The sequence below is a fragment of the Penicillium paradoxum genome, assembly GCF_028828445.1.
Source record: "Penicillium paradoxum strain IBT 22861 chromosome Unknown utg000005l_segment0_segment0, whole genome shotgun sequence".
Taxonomy (NCBI): domain Eukaryota; kingdom Fungi; phylum Ascomycota; class Eurotiomycetes; order Eurotiales; family Aspergillaceae; genus Penicillium; species Penicillium paradoxum.
Window position 1 is genome coordinate 4,107,532 of NW_026643183.1, and position 14,947 is coordinate 4,122,478.

General features: G+C 48.7%; 8 protein-coding genes across 8 annotated transcripts; 7 read left to right on the forward strand and 1 right to left on the reverse strand.

Annotated features, from left to right (window-relative positions):
• Nucleotides 1-326: 326 nt before the first annotated feature.
• Nucleotides 327-617, forward strand: N7457_006459 (uncharacterized protein; the record flags this gene model as incomplete). The annotated part of the gene is made up of 1 exon (XM_057177503.1): nucleotides 327-617. One exon carries the CDS (start codon nucleotides 327-329, stop codon nucleotides 615-617), a length of 291 nt encoding a protein of 96 aa, XP_057031805.1.
• A 175-nt stretch (nucleotides 618-792) lies between these two features.
• N7457_006460 (uncharacterized protein) lies at nucleotides 793-2,690 on the reverse strand (the record flags this gene model as incomplete). Its single annotated transcript, XM_057177504.1, has 6 exons — nucleotides 793-1,577; nucleotides 1,646-2,047; nucleotides 2,087-2,169; nucleotides 2,233-2,346; nucleotides 2,404-2,474; nucleotides 2,535-2,690. 6 exons carry the CDS (start codon nucleotides 2,688-2,690, stop codon nucleotides 793-795), a joined length of 1,611 nt encoding a protein of 536 aa, XP_057031806.1.
• Nucleotides 2,691-2,870: 180 nt separating this feature from the next.
• On the forward strand, nucleotides 2,871-3,215 carry N7457_006461 (uncharacterized protein; the record flags this gene model as incomplete). Its single annotated transcript, XM_057177505.1, has 2 exons — nucleotides 2,871-2,936; nucleotides 3,009-3,215. The coding sequence occupies 2 exons, from the start codon at nucleotides 2,871-2,873 to the stop codon at nucleotides 3,213-3,215; spliced, it is 273 nt and encodes a 90-aa protein (XP_057031807.1).
• A 1,138-nt stretch (nucleotides 3,216-4,353) lies between these two features.
• N7457_006462 (uncharacterized protein) lies at nucleotides 4,354-5,652 on the forward strand (the record flags this gene model as incomplete). Its single annotated transcript, XM_057177506.1, has 5 exons — nucleotides 4,354-4,551; nucleotides 4,624-4,728; nucleotides 4,781-4,999; nucleotides 5,065-5,207; nucleotides 5,289-5,652. 5 exons carry the CDS (start codon nucleotides 4,354-4,356, stop codon nucleotides 5,650-5,652), a joined length of 1,029 nt encoding a protein of 342 aa, XP_057031808.1.
• A 1,139-nt stretch (nucleotides 5,653-6,791) lies between these two features.
• On the forward strand, nucleotides 6,792-8,336 carry N7457_006463 (uncharacterized protein; the record flags this gene model as incomplete). Its single annotated transcript, XM_057177507.1, has 8 exons — nucleotides 6,792-6,814; nucleotides 6,880-7,226; nucleotides 7,277-7,420; nucleotides 7,468-7,682; nucleotides 7,744-7,941; nucleotides 7,998-8,025; nucleotides 8,075-8,190; nucleotides 8,250-8,336. 8 exons carry the CDS (start codon nucleotides 6,792-6,794, stop codon nucleotides 8,334-8,336), a joined length of 1,158 nt encoding a protein of 385 aa, XP_057031809.1.
• Nucleotides 8,337-8,851: 515 nt separating this feature from the next.
• N7457_006464 (MFS transporter) lies at nucleotides 8,852-10,687 on the forward strand (the record flags this gene model as incomplete). The annotated part of the gene is made up of 5 exons (XM_057177508.1): nucleotides 8,852-9,067; nucleotides 9,122-9,484; nucleotides 9,541-10,290; nucleotides 10,377-10,490; nucleotides 10,553-10,687. 5 exons carry the CDS (start codon nucleotides 8,852-8,854, stop codon nucleotides 10,685-10,687), a joined length of 1,578 nt encoding a protein of 525 aa, XP_057031810.1.
• Nucleotides 10,688-11,680: 993 nt separating this feature from the next.
• On the forward strand, nucleotides 11,681-13,335 carry N7457_006465 (putative MFS sugar transporter; the record flags this gene model as incomplete). The annotated part of the gene is made up of 2 exons (XM_057177509.1): nucleotides 11,681-11,909; nucleotides 11,978-13,335. The coding sequence occupies 2 exons, from the start codon at nucleotides 11,681-11,683 to the stop codon at nucleotides 13,333-13,335; spliced, it is 1,587 nt and encodes a 528-aa protein (XP_057031811.1).
• Nucleotides 13,336-13,996: 661 nt separating this feature from the next.
• On the forward strand, nucleotides 13,997-14,931 carry N7457_006466 (CAZyme family GH131; the record flags this gene model as incomplete). The annotated part of the gene is made up of 4 exons (XM_057177510.1): nucleotides 13,997-14,105; nucleotides 14,155-14,291; nucleotides 14,341-14,505; nucleotides 14,563-14,931. The coding sequence occupies 4 exons, from the start codon at nucleotides 13,997-13,999 to the stop codon at nucleotides 14,929-14,931; spliced, it is 780 nt and encodes a 259-aa protein (XP_057031812.1).
• Between the last annotated feature and the right edge of the window lie 16 nt (nucleotides 14,932-14,947).

A 14,947-nucleotide genomic window follows, 5' to 3' on the forward strand; every position in this document is an offset into this window, starting at 1 on the left:
GAACCCATTCGCTTGTCATCAACGAGTGACCCCCCTGATCTAACATACTATATCTTCGTATGCAACATTAATCCAAGATAGCTGAGTTTCATTGCCTTAGAATTGATTTGATAAAGAGAGTCAGTAGGCCAGTCTATTCTTAGTAGACCATGACGTCATTCTACTTACCCCGCAAACCTCCGTTGCCCGAACTATGAACGACATGTTGGTAGGTAGTTCTATATATATATCTTGATTTCTTCTCTAATTCCCCCTGATTTGATTCATTTATAAACTCCTCCATATATTCCTGGAGACCAAACCATTCTCCAGATCCCTACATAATCATGGCTGATAACGATCATGGACAATCGTCCAGTAAGGACTCCAACCGTCGAGAACGTCCCTTACCAGATCCTGCACTTAAATGGGGCATCACTCCCTCTAAGAAATACGACCCAGACAAAAAGCCCGGGCCAGAGCACCCCGTCCACAAGATTCCACTCGAGAAGCAAGAGAAGATGCGGCGCAAAGGGATCGATCCAGTGTTGCGGGCCGAAATGGACGAGGCAGTCAAGGGAGGCGGTTTCTGGAGAAAGGTGGCCCAGACTTCTATGGGTGGGGGCTGGATTAAATAAGATACCATTTTTACCTGTACGATAGAAGGTGCCACCCGCACAGGGTTCACCACTTGTGAGACATTGGAGGCTATAATTTAAAGGCGTGGGAGTTTTGAAATTCATATGTCGATTCGAAGATATTCAAGATTTTGTAATCATCCAGTAGGGACAGAGAGTGCAGAGTATCCCAATATTAATTGCTTCGCTGGACGATCGCAACAGGGCTAACATAGTGCCGTCGGCCCTGGCACAGATACATCGCAAGACTGATGACGAACACACCGATGAATATCACTACACTCCAATTGAAATCCCGTGCGGAGGGCGAAGGCCGTGGGGGCCAAAATGACCAAAAGAGCGCGAAAATGACATATAGCAGCCCGATAATATTGATAGTGAGCCCAGCTCGACCTAGACTCCAACGCCGAGGGGGCAAGGTTTCAGGGCAGGCGATCTTTCGGTATATCACGCAGCTGATGGAAACTGCGTATGTGTACATTAGTGCAGCGATGTTGAGGGATATAAGAGCGTTGAATGCAACTTCTGAGCCGATGTTGATTAATGACAATAAGACACTAATTGAACACGAAAGTGCGATTGCTCGGACTGGGATTCGCCGGTGCGGGTCAACTCGGGAGATCCAGCTCGCGAAGGGGAGTCCGCGGTCTCGGGCGAAGGCATAGGTCTGACGCGCTGTTGATGCGTTGGACAAGACGTTGCTGAAAATGACGGGAACTAGGATTGTTGCTGTAAGTCCGTTCACGCCGGATATTGAAACTATCTGTCGAAAGACGTAGAGAAAGGGGAATCCCGTGCTGTCATTAAGCGCGGCCGGTACCGATGGTAGAGCGAGGAGGAATCCGACGAGAACAATTAGTGCGAGTATTCCATTGCCGAAGTATCCCCATGCGATTGCGATTGGGACGTATCGACCGGCATCTTTAACTTCTTCGGACATATGCGCAGTCGCATCGGAGCCTGTAAGTGATTATTAGATTAGCTTCTCCCCGATAAGTAAATCCGGAAGGTTCGAGTATGAAGCTTACCCGAACAGCCGTAAATGGCTGTAATTTGACCAATCATCAAGCTGATTCCCATTGTAGGCCAGTTGCCGCCGTTATGGAATTCAGTGAATATCCGTTTCGCGGAATTATGTGGAGCCATAGCAAACAAAACAGCCACAATAATGACCCAGCATAACAGATGGAGAGCGAGAAGCAGATTTTGAATTCGGGGCATCCAATTCGCTGCATAGACATTGAAGAAGTATATCACAGCTATCATCGCGAATACGAATAAGGTTCCTTGCCAGCTTTGTGGCTCATAGTTCGGGTCGCGGATAGCGAGGAGACCTTGAATGATAGTCCCTGTGAGAAATGAGCCAGATGCAGCTCCGGCTTGCCAGGATAGAACAGACATCCAGCCTGTATCATATTTCTTAGTAACGACTGGAGGACAGGGTATAGTCAGTATACGAGAGATCTCACCCGTGGTGTAACTCAAAAACTTCTGATAACGAAGGGGGGCAAACTCCGAAACCCAATGATACTGGCCTCCTGAAGTTGGAGCCCTGATAGATAAGTTCAATCAGTTCAAAGCCCTTTACAGGGAGAACCGATCAATCCAAACTCACATCGAAGCCATCTCAGCTAGGGAAACGATTATAAAACCAAATCCCACAGAGGTCCATATGTAAGACCAAAGCACACCGGCAAGACCGCCATTCTGAAGGCCCTGTGTGTTCGAGCTAGATATGACACCATCAGTGGCTGAAATCAAAATCAAGGTAGATATTGAGGTTTACATGAGCATAAACTCCCAGGTAACTTGGAGGACGGCAGAGAAACTCAATGCGGCAAGAGGTCGAAAGTTCCGCTGGAAGAATATTAGTCGGCAATGTCTATATCAGTCGAGGGGATGATAGCAATATAGCACCTTGAATTCTTGGATCTTGCCCATACGATGCATATCATCCTTGTCTTGTGGACTTCCCTCCATCACTGATGGCCCTTTTGTGGGTTCCGAGTCCACCGTGTGGATTATGCTGTTTGGGGGACTCTGATCAGACGAGGAGATTATTTCGGGTGACATGGTTGACAATTTAGATGAATTAGAGTGAAGCTGCATTGGAATTCACAAATCGGCTTTTGGAAAGGAGGCTGAACCGCAAAGTTCGACATCGGTGGAGATTGAAACAGAGAAAACCAAGGGTAAATGTCAAAGATCGAAGATCATAAAAGAGTAAGATAACATCTCAAAGGCTCTGCCAACATGAACTGGCCAATCTCGGCCAACCCGGTGCAGGCATCCCCCGCTCAGAGTGATACAACGAGTCAAGTATGAAGCCGAACCTCTTGCTTGCCCATATACTTCTCGACAGTCCGCTAAATCCCGCGCAATAGCACGTAGAAAGCCACATGGCAAAATATTCATGGAAAGCCGAACCGGAATCGGAAGAGCCTGTGTGAATGTTGGAACTATGCTGGAGTGTCACAGGAGCGCGTTCCAGTCTCCATCGAAGACGGTGCGGTCGCCCTCGATTGCAACACCTCCAACGATGTTGTCCATATCCCACGGCAGGGTGAACTCCGCTCTCCCTGTCTCACCTTCAGTTGAAACTCTTGAATTTCGCGCTCTATCCCGACTTCGCTCTGCATTGTCCCATATGGATGCAGGTAAGATCATACAGTGTCAAGGTCGTACACACACAGGGGGCTCGAAAGTCGTTCCGAGGGCGTCTTCAAGGTCATACGACGCTTACTATGGTCAGACTGCAGTTGGGGCTGAAATACGTGGGAAAGGGCTCATCCAGGGAAGAGTCAGATGAGAAAGGAAGATCCAAAATGAAGGCACGTGTCCGAGTCCCATTGCACTAAGTACTTAACCTTCTCGCCCTGTACGCACCGCGTCTTTTAATTGATTCGGTTTTCTTTTTCTTTGGCTATTTCGCCTTTTCGACCCCATTGGCTTTGACCTCAAATGCGAACGAACATTTGCTACACATATGTGGAGTACACTAGGCCACCATTGGTTGCGAGTGTACGTGCTACATCTATTCTGGGTGTTGCCTGCCCCCAGCACAACGTTGATGTAACAACAAAAAGTAAACCCTCCGCGTAACGAACTTTCACTGAATTCATACCTGACTGTCAAGTGAATATCTGGATAAACCAGGGTGACTGCGCCTGGGCAGAGTTATTCTAAGCCTGCGATGGGAGGATCAAGTAGCACTTATGGGCCAGTGGAAGATCAAGGATCCGGAGGATCTACAAATAGCCAGAGGGCTTGGAACCGAGATATTCATTGACCATTGAAAGCCCACCGACCCTCTACGGCGTATCTACTGTGTACTTGATAGTTACATACCAGCATCAGTCTACGGCTCCACCAATAGGCCCATTATGTCCTTTGACTCATTGGGATTCGAGGGAGCACTTGTGGATCCTTTGGATACAAGCCCTTCTATATTTCACGACAAACAGACCTTGCATACCTATGAATCCCAGCCCAAGCCAATGATGAGCCAATACAAACCAACCGTTGTGGATCCATAGTCTAGGCCCGGTGCATCAGCCAGGTTGCCTCGGTGAAATGTCAGTTTGCATCTAGGCTGAGCGTGGATGATCTGCGCTTTGTAAGTGGGATGCCCTGTCTCTTGATGCCGGTTTTCTGAGTCAGATAGACAGTCTGAATATATCCTACACCACCCGCTCCCAGAACAGTGCAAGCAGAATATGTTTCTTTTTTGTCAGTCATGGCAACTTTGTCCCCGGTGCCATCGGGCTTGATACCCCCGCTGACTGTCGACAACGACCTAAACCATAATGGAGTCATTACTGTTATCGCTTCCTTTGCATTATTCTTGGTCGTGGGGTCGCTAGGCATTCGCGTGTATTCTGCATACAATAGGAGAGTCTATCAGTTGGATGATGCGACTTTTGCTGCAACAGTGGTAATACATTTCCATATCCACCGATATGAATCCTATTGTTTTTCTTTTGTGACTGATATTGGAGAAATCTAGATCCTAGCCTTGGCACATATTGTGACGGTCTTTGTGCAGATTCATTTTGGTTGGGGGAAATCAAAGTCTCTGATCGCAGATCAAGACCGAAACCGAGTGGAAAAGGTGCGTAAGGGGCATGACTTGGTCGAGATGTGATTCCTGACACCTCTTCCAGGCAGCATACTCGGCGGATCTCCTCTACGTCGCAATACTTTCCTCTTCAAAAGCATCAACCGCTCTTTTCTACCGGACTATCACTTTCCGGAGCTTGCTCTGGATGGCTTACGGCCTTCTCATCGTCATTCTTCTCTGCGCGCCCATCACGATAATCTTACTAGCAGTGCGATGCAGTCATCAGCCGTGGCATGATATCAACAATCAATGTCCTGTCCTGGTGAGTGCGTCTACATAACCGAGAGACACAATGTTTTCTGTGGCCCATAGTCATACTGATCCTAGTTGTCTCACTGGCAAATACTCACAATTTTGGATATCATTCTTGAGGTCACGATATTGCTGTATCCCGTCCGTTCAATCCTACAACTGCAGATCATATTGAGCAAGAAGATCATCGTGATCTTGATACTTGGTTTTCGATCCTTGTATGTTGAGCCTATCCGCACGACTCTATGAAGGTCTCGATATAGCGCGAGTAACTAACTATCACGTGTCATACGGTGTAGCCTGATCCCTATCGGCGCGGTCCATCTCCATTACATGAACCGACAAGTGAATTCATCCGATCCAACACTCGAAGGAAGCCTTGCTACTATTCTCGCAGAGCTTCATGTGGCACTCAGCGTGCTGGTCCTGACTGCGCCATTAATGAAACCTTTTATCGCGGCCTATGTGGACGAGAATGGACTGGCCTATACCGACGACGCGTCCAATTCACGAAAGAATCCAAAACTCACAGCGCAATGCAACCAATCTTATGGAACGGATTGTGCTTTACGACCAGGTAATCCCCTAGCGAAAGATCGCATACTGAAGGGCATCGAAATTTTGGTCGATCGCGAAGCCGTGGAACTACATGACAGACGATGAAGCTCTCGATTTGCGACCCAAAGACCACACTTAATTGATAGAATTGTTGATATGAGCTCTGGTGGTTGCTCTTGTCTTACGGTACATTGGTATGACTTGAGGCAAAGATATCTGAAACTGTTCTTCGCCTTAACAGACAAGTCGATCGGCATTCCCCGGATTCCCATGTGGGGCGAGATCTATGAGTCTCATCGTCATCTGGTCTCTGCTCCTAGGATGGGTTCCAATATACATAACTTTGCACTCCGAAGTCATAACGCTCCTCTTAATTGCTGGCCCATATTGAAGGGAATGATCGGGTTCAGAATATCTGAGCGGAGCGAATCGGGTTTATGTGCACTGTGCGTCTGGCTACTATACCGTAAGGCTATTGCGAAACATCCGAAGTGTCGCAGCCAATGAGATCAAGAGCATTCTTCTAGGTTCTTACGGGGCGTAAGCCTTCGCGTCACTCATTACCGATCGCCTGTGCCATTTCCGGTTAGACATCATGATGTAGTTCGTGGCATGCCGTTCTTCCGCTGATTTCAGCCTCTTGAAATGGGGATAGTGTCGGTATAGCCAGAATCCGGATGTTTACTCTATGATCAGAGTAATTATCCTGGAAGTGGGTGTTGGTCCCATATATTCGGTTCATCTCGGGCTTCCCTAGTGTTCGCCTTCCAAGTCCGTTATATTCCCCGCACTGTGACATCGCCTTGCCACCGATGACCGAAATTGGGGACACATGGAGAATCGCTTATTATCTGAAAGAAAAATATTCCTTCAGTGTGCTAGCCTGTCAATTTTGGGCACTTGCTTGCCTTAGACGCCATATTCTCTACCATTCCGTTGCGCGGAACTAGCATCACAAAACTCTACATAGAACACGCTTCAACTGGACCTTGAAAAGCTCGCTCGATGACCCAATGGCACAATCTCCACACTACGGAAGACGAAATTCCGATATGGATCGAAGCAGAGAATCGATAGAGAAAAAAGAGATACGCAGATCGGGAGATACAGTATCCTACAATGAGGACCCATTTGGGAATGAAGAGAATGCCACAACCAAGTATCGCACTTTAAAGTGGTGGCAGTGTGGAATGATCATGATCGCAGAGACCATTTCCCTCGGAATTCTGTCCCTTCCATCGGCCATGGCAGTACTAGGCCTTGTACCGTGAGTTCTCTGTTACGTCTAGCGCTTTCTCCGCGCCTGTCCAGCTCATGCTGATATCTTTCAAGTGCACTCATTCTCATCGTTGGGCTCGGCATCGTTGCGACCTACACAGGCTATGTTATCGGGCAGTTCAAACTCCGATACCCGCAGGTGCATAGTATGGGAGATGCTGGAGAGATTCTCTTTCGTCCCTTAGGGCTACCTCGCTTTGGCAGGGAGTTTATGGGGACGGCTCAGTTGCTCTTTCTTATTTTCGTCATGGGCAGTCATCTTTTGACATTTACCGTTATGATGGATACATTAACGGAGCATGGAACATGTTCGATTGTCTTTGGGATCGTTGGGCTGATCGTCTCGTTTGTTTTTGCCTTACCCCGGACGCTTCGCAAGGTTTCATGGCTTTCGATCGCTTGTAGGTACACTGATATATCTTCCTTGGAGCTTTGAAGCTGATTACTACAGCTTTCATAAGTATCATTGCCGCGCTACTGATCACGATGATTGCCATTGCGATTCAGCGCCCCGGTGATGGGAAGATCGACGCGACTACAACAGTCAGTGTTTCAAAGGGGTTCCTCGCCGTCACAAATATTGTCTTTGCTTATGGTACGTACTCATTGATTGTGTAGGACTTGCAACTAATCACTCTCTAGCCGGCCATGTGGCTTTCTTCGGCTTCATTTCGGAGATGGAGATTCCGACAGACTATGCCAAGACCCTATACATGCTCCAACTAACCGATACAAGCATGTATGTGGTGGCTGCGGTGGTCATCTATATCTATGGTGGAAAAGATGTGAAGTCGCCTGCGCTGAGTTCGACCAGTCCGGTGACGGCAAAGCTTGCGTATGGAATCGCTATTCCTACGGTGCGGAACCCCCTTTTTACATATTCCCACAACAGCGAGCAATTCTAATTCAATACTGTAGATCGTCATCTCTGGTGTCATCAACGGGCATGTTGCGGCAAAGTATGTCTATGTGCGCGTGTTTCGAGGCACACACCACATGCACACGAACTCATTCCTATCGATCGGGACCTGGGTTGGGATTACTCTTGTGCTTTGGGTCATCGCCTGGATCATCTCCGAGGCAATTCCTGTCTTCAATACGCTGCTGAGCTTGATCGTGAGTGTTATTGACGTTGTAAAGGTGACATGTACTGACTTGGATTCACTGCGCAGACTTCCCTTTTTGCCAGTTGGTTTACTTGTGAGTGATAGCCCCAAACTAAACTATCGATCATGCTAACTGGGGAAAGATGGGCTGAGTGGCATCTTCTGGCTATTCCTGAACCGAGGTCAGTACAGTGCTTCATGGAAGAAGATGGTCCTAACTGGTATCAACTTGGTGATTGTCGCCATCGGTGGTTGCTTGGTGAGTCGTCTTTTATCTAACATTTGATCCTTTTGAACGAGTGCTAATGCCGCAACCAGTGTGGAATGGGATTGTGGGTTTCTGGGAAAGCAATGCACGACGACACCAGTGGGGCTAGTTTTTCGTGCGATGCTCGAAGTGGCTAAGGAGCCCTGATGCTGCAATGGCATACATATAGGCAAGTATCTGAAGGTTTTGCTTGTTGCCCTGAGCGATATATATTGAAGATTTCCTGGAATCATGGATGCATAATTCTCCATTTCCTGTTTCTCACATTGTGTTGTCAGCATATATATTCCGAGTTTGTCATGCCAAAGAGATTCCATGTCCTATCGATGATTCCTGAGCTAAAAGAAAATCGCTCCTTTCTTTTCCTTTTTGAAATACGTAACAATGTCGTCGTCTCCAAACCTCATTGTCCCTCGATGAATTGATGGATGCGATGACGTTCTGCAAGATCACAGATAACGTGCTGCAGGTTTCAGAAAGGATTTGAAGGCTGTTCTCCATGGTTAATTTCCTCGTGTTCGCTCTACTGGGGTTTTGCAAGGTATGTCTGGGGGTAAACAGAAAGGCAGATCCCACGCACTTAACCTTTCCCTTCGAAGATCATCAACCCCTAAACAATCACTTGCCGGGCATTACTCAGGTTATTTCTGCAATGGCCCATAAAGAGACTCAAACCTCGCTGTCATCGCGCAACTCAACTGAACCGGTCCATGACTCAGCTAGTGTGTGGACCTTGTTTGACCATAGCGACACATATGAGGTGGGCGACGTTCTAGAAAGAAATGAGAGTTTTGCAAGAGGCAATGTCGACAGGGACTCTCTGGAGAAAGATAGAATTATCGTGGATTGGGATGGCCCCGATGATGCGGTCTGGCCTCTCCTCCTTCATCATCTGTTGTGAGGAACTAACGTCCACTGCCAGGAGAATCCCAAAAACTTCCCTCAATGGAGGAAATGGGTAATCACCATGATGCTAGGATTGATGACGATTTGCGTTACATTTGCGTCCTCTGTCTTTAGCACGGCGACCAAACAGACAGCTAAAAAGTTCGGTGTCTCCCAAGAAGTCATGATACTCGCCATCAGTCTATTTGTCCTGGGCTTTGCCTTTGGGCCTATTATCTTTGGCCCTTTGTCCGAACTATATGGCCGGAAGCGCCCGATGTTTCTGGGCATGTTCGTCTTTGGAATCTTCCAAATCCCATGCGCAGTAGCTCAGAATCTTCAGACTATCTTCATCTGTCGTTTCCTTGGGGGAGTCTTTGCCAGTGCCCCGCTTGCCATTGTAAGTTTGCTGCGTTATTGACCACTTTAAGTGTGCCTGTGCTAACCCGAGACCAGGTGTCTGGCATCTTAGCCGATATGTTCGAGCCAGTAGAGCGTGGCATTGCAATGGCTATCTTCGCCGCTGCTACCTTCATTGGCCCCGTAGCTGGTCCAATAGTCGGCGGGTTTGTCACCATTTCCTACCTAGGCTGGCGCTGGACTGAATACATTACCGCGATTTGGGCTCTTTCATTCGCTGCAATTGGCATTCTGGTCATACCCGAGACCTTTGAGGGCACGCTACTCACAAAACGGGCCAAGCGACAACGCACTAGGACTCAAAATTGGGCATTCCACGCAAAGGCGGAAGAGAAGGTAGTGAGTTATCGAGCTATTGCCATACGATACCTGTTGCGGCCTTTTCAAATGCTAGTGCAGGAACCTATTCTTCTTCTTATTACCCTGTACATGGGGTTTATCTACGCGTTTCTGTATACCTGTTTCCTCGCCTACCCGATTTCATTTCAAGATCAACGTGGTTGGAATGATGGCGTCGGAGCATTGCCATTCGTCGCTATCATTTGCGGCGTTGCCTGCGCATGTCTGATTATCATTGTATTTTCCTTGACGCGCTATCGAAGTATCCTACGCAGTACCGGGAGAGTGAAGCCGGAGGAACGTCTTGTTCCTATGATTATCGGTGGCATCTTGTTGCCAGCAGGGATGTTTTGGTTTGGCTGGACCTCAGATCCTCACATTATCTGGGTTCCACAGGTTGTTTCTGGCGGCTTCTTGGGCGCAGGGGTTCTCTTGATTTTCTTGCAGGTATGATGGCCCCAGTATCCCAGTGATTGGCAAGCGGAATCGAGAAAGCCTAGCCGGTCGGTTCAGGTCTTAACTATGATCTTTAGGGACTCAACTATATTGTTGACGTCTATCCGATGTATGCAAACTCGGCGATCGCCGCGAATTCCTTCTTTCGCTCGTGGCTGGCTGCTGGGTTTCCCATGTTTGCCACGGCCCTGGTGTGTTGCAGTCTACCTCTACAGGGATTGCTTGAATCATGCTAATGACCATGCAATGCTAGTTCAACAATCTGGGCATGAGCTGGGCGATGACTTTGCTGGGTTGTCTCACCGCCGCATTGTTCCCTGTGCCCATTATGTTTTTCATCTACGGACCGAAGATTCGATCCTGGAGTAAATTCACTGTGAAAGAGTGAGGCGGTTCGAAATCGATCCGATAGCTTACAAGTCACTAAGGAAACGCTACTATCCTATCATCGTATCCGGTATATTTCCTCGCATAGCGATGGTATCTGGAATATTCGTCAGAGGGCGTTGCAGATGTGAATACCCTCATTCCGACATTGACAGACGCATAATGATCGGTTTGGCAAAGAGATATTCGTTTTCTGGGTCTACGACATTGCCTTTTGTCTGCTCACCCATATTGACTTTCTCTAGGATTCTTTAAAGGTGGGTGATAGCCCGAAGTCCGTTGCTGATGAGCACTCATGCCACTGTTACATGCGACTTCACGATGGATCCACGAGTTACATCGGACTTCGGATAACAGCTCAAATATCAACATGATAAAAGACAAAAATCCAACAAGCAAGGCTCGAGTACTCGTGTCCCGAGGCAAAATCAGTGGCAGTGGTCTCCATCGGCCAGGTCCGATGTGGGGTAGACTACCGCATGGGGAAGAGATGCACTTGTTCTCTGAGGACTAGGCAATCTCTCAATTGACTCTAGACTTACCCCGTCTTTTCGGCAATGTCTCCGTCGTGTTATTGGGGTTCATTAAAGAAATCCGCAACGTCCTGGCGGCACAATTCCACATGCTGGCCCACAGTCAACGAAGAATCCGGGGAAACCAAGATTTTTAGCTAATAATATCGTCTTCCCCAGTCGCACTCGAGCCTCTCTGCTCCACTTCCCCCCACGACCTGGCCCAGTATACCTTCTGTCTCAACTATTCACCAATGGGAGCTATGATGCTCGGTCCGAGGTGCGCCGACCCACGTACTGCTGGGTTCCACCAGAGACACGATCGTCCGGTAGGCGGCGTTCGCCGTCTAATACTGCGAGAGACTGTATATATGAATAATATCTCGAATCCCACATGGGTCTTTGGTGGGGCAATGCTTGTGGCATGAATGCAAAGCATCAGATCTCTGTATTTGCTCTTCTTTGACGATCAATATACCACCATGGCAGAATATTTTGGCCTCCGCGGCCCTTCGCTCAACAGAGCTATCATGTGGCTGGTCGTATGTCCGGCTTTCGTGACTTATGGATACAATCAAGGTGTCATGGGTGGTCTGTTGACCTTGGAAGCTTTCGCCGAGACTTTTCCGCAAATGAACACAATCACTGCGAGTGCAGAAGACCAGACCTATAACTCGACCATTCAAGGTAAGACTGATCTCAAGGTCTCTGGTATGGATCGATACCGTACGATCGGTATCTGCAGGACTGGGTCCCATTCTGATCCATTGTCTCTGCAGGCACGGTGGTTGCACTTTATACCGTTGGTGGAATATTTGGTTCGCTATCGTGCATTCAATTCGGCGATAGGCTCGGTCGGCGCAAGGTCATCCTGTTTACGTCGTTCATCTCGATCATTGGGGCCATTTTGATGGCAACGTCCTTCTCTCTAGCGCAGTTCATCGTTGCACGGCTCGTCCTTGGATATGGAACTGGTGGCTATGTCGCTACGGTGCCTGTCTGGCAATCCGAAATATCGAAGCCAAACAAGCGTGGTGCACACGTAGTAACAGACGGTATCTTTATCGGCGCAGGTATCGCATTCTCTTTGTGGGTCGATTTCGGCTTCTACTTTGTGAAGACCAACTCCGTATCCTGGAGATTCCCTTTGGCTTTCCAGGTCCTTCTTTCTCTGATGGTTATGACCTTCGTAATGCTTTTCCCCGAATCGCCCCGGTGGCTTATCAAAAGAGGTCGCACTGATGAGGCACGGGACATTCTGGCAGCGTTAGAAGATGTCGAGCGAGATTCAGAGCAAATCACTGCCGACATTCGCGATATCGAAACCTCTCTAGCCCTTTCTGGAACTGGTTCCTGGAAAGATATGCTTAAGATGGGTGAACAGCGACTCTTCCATCGCACTGTTCTCGCTTGTCTCGGGCAGATGTTCCAACAGATGTGTGGAATCAACTTGATCACCTTTTATGCCACGACCATATTCCAGCAATACCTAAAGCTCGATCCCCTCCAGTCTCGCATTCTCGCAGCATCAATGTGTCTAACACAGCCGCTGGGTGGCTTGTTAGCTTATTTCACCATCGATCGACTCGGTCGCCGCGTGCTGATGTTGTGGAGTGCTGCTGGCATGTCAATCTCAATGGCGATCCTCGCCGGCACTACTTCCCTCCAAGATAACACGGGCAGCCTTGTTTGCGCGGTAGTATTCCTTTTTGTATTCGAGTTCATTTTCACAGTCGGATACTCCGGCCTGACCTTTTTGTATGCGACGGAGGTGGCGCCTTTGCAGTGCCGGGCATCAATCAGCGCCGTCTCTGCCGCTGCAGTGTGGACGTTCAATTTCCTTCTGGCTGAGGTGACACCAGTTGGCTTCGCTACCATCGACTGGCAGTACTATATTATCTTCGCGGTGTTGAACGCCGCCATCGTTCCGACCGTCTACTTCCTCTTCCCAGAGACGAACGGCCGGACCCTCGAGGAGATTGATGAGATCTTTTTACAGTCGCGCAGTATCTTTGACCCGCCCCGCATTGCACGGTCACTTCCGCCGACACACATTGCCGAGGCGAACAGCGTTGATCTCGATGAGAAAGGTACTGCAAGCTGCGATGAGACTATGACTGAGAAGCCTAATGTTTAAACTATTGACGAACAAACGAATTCATGATTGTGCCTGATTATCGCGCAATGTATATACACAGAATGCCTGCTTGAGCTCCTATAACAATTCGCCATCGTGAGGTTAGCGAACAAAATGTATTGGGAGCTCGATGTTCACCCTGTACACTGCATACTATGGGGTAAATGGGCATTGGGATATCGGTCCGACGAAGCGACCGGCGTTTCTCTTGTACTTGGCACCGTTTCAGGCTATGCTGCAGAGTTCCATCGTGCAGATCCATGGTGTCTTGTTTCCGTGACTCATTAGGGGCGGCGCCTGCCGATCATTTGAAAGCTTTGAATTGCACCAATCCGAGGTGGCAACTTGAGCCTTGATGTTGAAGTAAATCACGTAAATCCAGTAGCGGCTGACTTGGATACTCTTTTCGCAGCGGAATTGCAATATATCGGAGTGCTTTATTTATAGGATTCATGGTCATATGGTAGGATAATGTTGCTAGTTGTTAATTCGTCACATCGAACAACCCCAGGTTTCGTGGTCTCCGTGTTATATCTGGCGAGTTTGGCCTGCCACTGTGGGTATATAATGATGCCCCGGGGAAGGGAGTACATTTTTGGAGTAAGAATATCTTACCTCTGAACTGCCGAGTACAACACCAAATTGCCAAATCCCAAACAATATGCGGTCTCTGACGTGGCTCATCTCCCTATCCGTGGTAGCAGAAGCAGGTGAAGTCCTGTGGAGCGGGCTATTCGACGCCGCTGCGAGCGTTGCTGACTTCGACGAATGCAAGTCAAGCCTGCGTACTCATATTTCTTGTTATTGACATACGGACAGGGTCATGGTCTAATCAGGTCGGCGCATGGCAATGGTACATTCATGGGACAGGTTCCACTGAGGACTACCTGGGTCTGTCGCCCGACTTCAAGAACCCCGACGATACCAGTGATGCCCAGGGTATTCGGATCACAATCGTAGGTTATGACCTGAGGTTCGAAGAGGATAAAAGCTGATTGTGGGCAGGATGGCACGTCCTTTTGGAATGGACAAACGATGGAACGATCCGAAATCATCCCCCAAACAACTGCGGATCTAGGGAATGGCCATCTGTTCTACCATTTTTCATTGCAGACGAGGGAGAAGAATGCACCCAACCCGGGCTTTGAGCATCAGATCGCGTTCTTCGAGGTATCACTCCCATGGCTTCTTCGAGATGACCACAGCTGATAAGTATTCCCGCCATAGAGCCACTTCACGGAACTCAAGTACGGCACCCTGAGCGGCGCGTCGGGTGATGATAACACACTCCGCTGGTGCGTGGGCGGGACGACACATTGGGAAACCGAATTGGCGGCGGGGCAGTGGTACAACTTTGCCTATGACATTGATTTTGACGCGCAGACAGTCGGATTGTGGGCTTCGAACGGGGCAGACGATCTCACGCAGGTTGTTTCGGCTGTCAGTGCTTCGACTTCAACGAACTCGGCGGATTGGCATGTTGGTGAGTTGCGGCTCGATAACGGGGGTGTGGACGCGGCTGCGGAGGATTGGTTCTGGTCTGGTATCTTTGTAGAAGAGGCTCCAATCACAGCTGCGATCGCAGGTCCAGCATGATAACTGTACTTCGTGC